Genomic DNA, 5,357 nt, shown 5'->3' on the forward strand with positions numbered 1-5,357 from the left:
ATAATATTTCTCTTATTTAATGGTCTAATTTGAGAGTCAAAATCATGCGGTTTAAGAGATTTTCTCTTCACCATGGCTATGGATGAGGGAAAAGCTTGTCCTAAAATTAAAACAACACAAGATGAAAAAAAAAAAATATATTGATCTAATCACTGAAACTAAAGAATTACATTATTCTGTAAAGATTAGCACACAAATTAGAAGCATTATTAATTTGTAACCTTCACCAAAAGGGGAAGGGGAGGGAGAGGGCCGGAGAGGAAGCAAAATTTTTTCTAAAGAGGGTAGCTTATTTGGGTGGAAATGACAGGAAGAACTATGACTCCTTAAGTAAGAGGTCATGATAAGTGCTACCCTCCTTGGAGCCTACCTATAAAAAGAAGTTAAAAAAAAAATGTAAAACTTATTAATGCTCGAAAAAGAAAGAAGTCTTGGCTGTAACTGCATCAGCCCCATTTCCCACAATGATCATATGGTCCCCAGATGGCAATATTTCATATGCATCCTCGGTGACAATGCTAAAATCGTTACATGCATTCAACATGAACTCCACCATTTGTGACGTTCCTGCTGCTACAAAAACTCGCTTGAATGCAGCAAGTCGCTTGATGGGTGCTCCCACAATGCCCGATGGTGGGACAGAGTATACAAACACAACGTGAGCTCCATCCATTTTTCCAGTGTTAGTCACCTCTACTTTAACGTTCACCACTTGGGTGCAATTTGTCTCACCCACTACAACGCCTGGGCACTGTGTATTCTTCCTACCGTCCAAGAACTGGATTTGCTTACATTGTTGGAGCTTCCCCATATCCAACTTAACAAGATCTGTTGCCGACTTAATGGCATAGCTGAAGGTAGTGTAGCTCAATCCGTAACCGAAGGGATAGATGGTTGATCCATTATAAAACTTGTATGTCCTTCCTGGTAAATTGGACTCTGGGATGGGTCTCAGTGGCATCGATATCATTGGTATTTCTTCTATATAACTCTGCGGGTACCATGTAAGCGGAAGACGGCCAGCTGGCAGAGCAACAATATCCAAGTCAATGACATATATATATATATATATATAATTTTTTTTTTTAATTATATCCAGTATGAACATAGACTAGCGAAATAGATAGGAAGGTATTGATGATAGTTATAATGAAAAAATTTCGCTTCTGCCAAGGTTACTACTAGGGGTGTCAAAAAAGCTCAATCAACCCAAATCAGCCTTAGCCCACCTTAAGCCCGAACAGGGTTTGTGCTGAGATTTCAACCCATAGGGCGGGTTAGGTTTGAGATTTTCAGGCCCGAGGCAGGGTTGAGTTGGGCCTGGGTTGAGGTCTCAACCCAACCCAACCATGTTTATTAAGTATATTATCATATAAATATGCTAACAATTATTAATGGATACTTGTAGTAAAAGGACTTTCGTTTTCTACAATCTACACATATATGAAAACTTTGGTCTTTGGCCTTTGCAATGCATCAAGATCAAGTAACCAAATAACCAGTAGTATTGGGTTGGACTGGACTGAGTTAAATCTAGCCCAATCAGGGTTCATCAAGGCTGGGTTGGGTTGGACCTGAGCTGAAATATCTCAACTTGACCTAGGACTCGACTTGGGTTGAGTTAAGAGACCTCAGGGTAACCCAGCCCAACCCGACCCATTGACACCCCTAGTTGCTGTGAAGTAACTGCAACCCCATGGTAAAAGCCAAAAGAATGGAATCCCAGGGGCAAATTTGAAAACACCCACCTAGGGTAAATTATTCCACCCTACCCCTGAGAGTCCATTCCCCTGGCTAGTACCAAGGGCAACCTGGGCAGCAGCCTGAGTTTCGTTTTGATATAATATTCTTAATGATCTTTTCTTAATTTATAAGTAAGTAGATATCATGATTTTAATTTACCTGGGTTATATTTGCCAAAAATGATGTCAGCAACGGCGTGGCCACCCTCAGCCCCGGGATAACCAGCCCAAATGATGGCCTGAACCTTGGGGTGATCCTTTATGAACGCGATGTCGATGCAACCTGCAGCGAAGATGACGACAATGACTGGCTTGGTGGCGGCATCACTGATTTGAGTTATGAGTGATTTCTGAAAGCCAGGGAAATTAAGGTCATCCCGATCCAAGCCCTCGGCCTCCCTTGAGAGGTCTAGTCCCACAAAGATGAAAGTTGCATCAGCTTGCTTCGAGGCCTGGACTGCTTGACCGATCTGATCACCAGATGCGCATTTCACGCTATCGCATCCAGGTGCATTCACCACCTCTCCGTACTCGGCGATCGAGTCGTTTGGTTTTGAAAAACGGCATGCTACACCAGTGTTCACTGGAGCCAAAAACACACCACACACACACACACATTGCATGGTTAATTGGTGCCATTTATGCTTGATATCTCTCATAATTTCATAATTTAACAAGCAATGGGGTTGGTCTTTACTTGTACAAAGTAGTGGAAAATTATGTCTTTTTTTTTTTTTTTTTTAACTTACATGCATAGTTACTCAACATTGCTTTAGTGGCCTGTGCATGGGGTCCAACAACGGCAAACTTGGGCTTTCCATTTCCAACGTTCAATGGTAAAGTGTTCTTATCATTCTTGAGCAAGACGATGCTCTGCCTTGCCGCCTCGGCCGAGAGCTCGAGATGCGCTGGTGAACATATGTCGTTCCTCCCAAGTCTTGAGTACCCACCAGGGCTACCATCAAACCACCCAAGCCTCATTAGAACAACAAAAATGTTCCTCAGAGATGTATCGATGTTATCCTCCGTCACCTTCCCTTGCTTCACTGCTTCTGTCGCATAATTTGGATAGTATTTCCCGCAATCCAGATCCAACCCTGATAATATAATTAAACAAGAAGAAAGATTAGAAAATTTTCAACAAACTACTTATATCATAGAAAGAGAGAGTTAGCGAGTGTTTATGCATCTAATTAAGAACTTGCCGGCTTTAAGTGCTTGGCCAACAGCCTCTACTGGTGTATCGTTGAGGTATTTATGCCCACTAACCATAACCTCAATGGAATCGCAATCAGCCACAATGTAACTACACAGGGTTGTATGAACATACAACAGGCGAGATAGTTAGTTATATGTGAATAATAAATATTATATGATGGATTATTGTGCTTTGGAAGAGAAGTACTCACCCATTGAGGTTCCAGAGCTCTCTGATGGTCTGGTTCAAGAGCTTAGGGTCAGCACAGGTTGGTACGCCATTGATTCGATTAAATGAACACATGACACTAGCAACGTCGCCGTCCTTCACACACATCTTAAATGGTGCTACAAAGGTTTCCACCATATCCCTCTCCGTCACCTAAAAATTTTGACAACAACAATTAGAATAATCTATTGGTTTGATTCAATCCATTAACAGTGGGACCCCATGTGAAGAGGTCACCCTATGTGAAGAGGATCTAGACTAAATAGTTACCTTTGCATCAAAATGGAAGCGATCAACCCCTTTCCACTTATCAATATCGTAAGCTGCATAGTGTTTGCAACAAGCTGCAACCTTGAGAGGCCTAGAGTTTGGATCATTAGATTTCTCGAAACCTTTTACATCTTGCAGACCTCTTACATAATTGACCGCATAACGCCCAACCACGTAAGGATCTTCCCCGGGTGTTTCTGTTACTCTTCCCCATCTTGGATCTCTAACAACGTTAATGTTTGGACTCCAAAACGTCAGTCCAGCCTTTCCTAGATTGTACATAGCTCTTGCCTCATCCGACACGACCTGATGAAGAGATCAATGAACAGCATTAAAGAAGTACAGAAAAAAAGGACTTCATGTAGGGATTCCTACCTGGCCTATGGTGTTCCACAAGGTCTCATTGAAAGAGGAGACGGTGAGGATTGGTGTGGGAAAGTTGGTGGCAGCAGGCACGATTTGATCGAAACGAGTGCCTGGCCCGACATCAGAAACACCATGGAGTGCTTCAGACCACCATTCGTACCCTGGTAGGTTTAGGCGTCCTACTCCTATGGCTTTGTCACCAAGCTGCGCCACCTTCTCTGCTAGAGTCATTCGATCTACCAAGTCCTTGGCTCGTGCCTGGTAAGGCAGTTTCTTGTCACAGTAGGGTAAGGTGGCCATATCCACTTTCAAACGCTGGAATGCTGTAATGTCGCAGATTTTGAATTCGGCTTCTACACCACAGTAATTATAAGTAGACACAAAGAAAAGCATTACAAATCCGACTTGAAGGGCCACCATGGTTTGGCTTTGATGCATAGCTCTTAATTTTCTTCTTTTTCTTATAGCACAACTTCTAAATTCAACTACTGAAATGGAATGGATAGGGATCGGAGTGGGATAATTTATAGACAGGGCCGCTATTATATAGCTTTGTGTCTCTTTTCTTACACTAGCCGGCAATTATCCTTTATTATAGCTCGTCTTTACCAAAAATACTGTATTTTGATCTATTCCACAGTCTCATGCATGGATCTTATTCCTGTATGGGTACTTGGGGAGAGTAGTTCCATGTGTCCTCCCCCTTACGGAGCACTTGCCTCCACACACTCTCTCTCTCCAAAAATAATGAAAAGAAAGTAAAAAATTAAATTTGAGATGGGTACTTTTACAACGTAACTTATTTCTCACTTTCTTTGTTCACACATTGGAGTAGTAAATAATAATTGACGAAGTGGTTCTCAGTCCCAGAGCACGTGAGTGCGGTTAGTGCTTTTTATGTCTATCTCTCTTTTCTCCTAAATATGGGTAATGCATATTTTTTTTTCACAAGGGAGGAGAAGGACAGACATATAAGAGTGTTGGTATAGGCCACACGCTCTTGGAGTGAGTTCTTTTTCCTTAATAATTTTATGCAGAAAAATGAATGTTGTCTGATTGTGGGGTAGAAATCGTCTGAAATTCTCATCTTGTACAATTCCATACAATACCCCCTGCAGAGGTCGACACGTGGACAAAAAGAGACGGACGGCTCAGATTAGTTTTCCATTGAAACAACCCAAAACCAGTGGTTGTCACTTAAACCCAACCTACTATGTAAGAAAACCGAACCGGTTCAATTTTTGAATTAAAACCTAAGATATTAAACCCTCTTCCCTCCCTCGACTCTCACTGTTATGTCTCTCTCCCTCTCTGCCCTAACTCTCTCTTCCCCAGATCGCTCCTCACTGCGAAGCTTGCTGCTCACGAAGGTGCTTTGCTCACTCGCTCGAAGCTCCCTGCTCACTCGCTCAAGTCTCATAAGGGCTGGGTTTGATTTCTCTCACCCGAAGCTCTATCTCTTGTGTCCTTTTTTATGTTCCCTTTGTCAAACCAACCTTCTCCTGGAGGTCCTAGCCTTAGCTCCAACTTCTTATCCTTTGAAGCTCCAAATC

At 42.3% G+C, this 5,357-nt stretch overlaps 1 protein-coding gene across 1 annotated transcript; it reads right to left on the reverse strand.

The window, feature by feature from the left end:
* Positions 1 to 249: 249 nt before the first annotated feature.
* Positions 250 to 4,249, reverse strand: LOC122090564 (probable beta-D-xylosidase 2). The gene is made up of 7 exons (XM_042660204.1): positions 3,814 to 4,249; positions 3,439 to 3,744; positions 3,152 to 3,321; positions 2,948 to 3,048; positions 2,492 to 2,839; positions 1,903 to 2,325; positions 250 to 1,023 (listed from the first exon to the last, which is right to left on the reverse strand). The coding sequence occupies exons 1-7, from the start codon at positions 4,240 to 4,242 to the stop codon at positions 407 to 409; spliced, it is 2,394 nt and encodes a 797-aa protein (XP_042516138.1). The 5' UTR covers positions 4,243 to 4,249; the 3' UTR covers positions 250 to 406.
* Between the last annotated feature and the right edge of the window lie 1,108 nt (positions 4,250 to 5,357).

Source organism: Macadamia integrifolia, chromosome 10, assembly GCF_013358625.1.
Source record: "Macadamia integrifolia cultivar HAES 741 chromosome 10, SCU_Mint_v3, whole genome shotgun sequence".
NCBI lineage: Eukaryota > Viridiplantae > Streptophyta > Magnoliopsida > Proteales > Proteaceae > Macadamia > Macadamia integrifolia.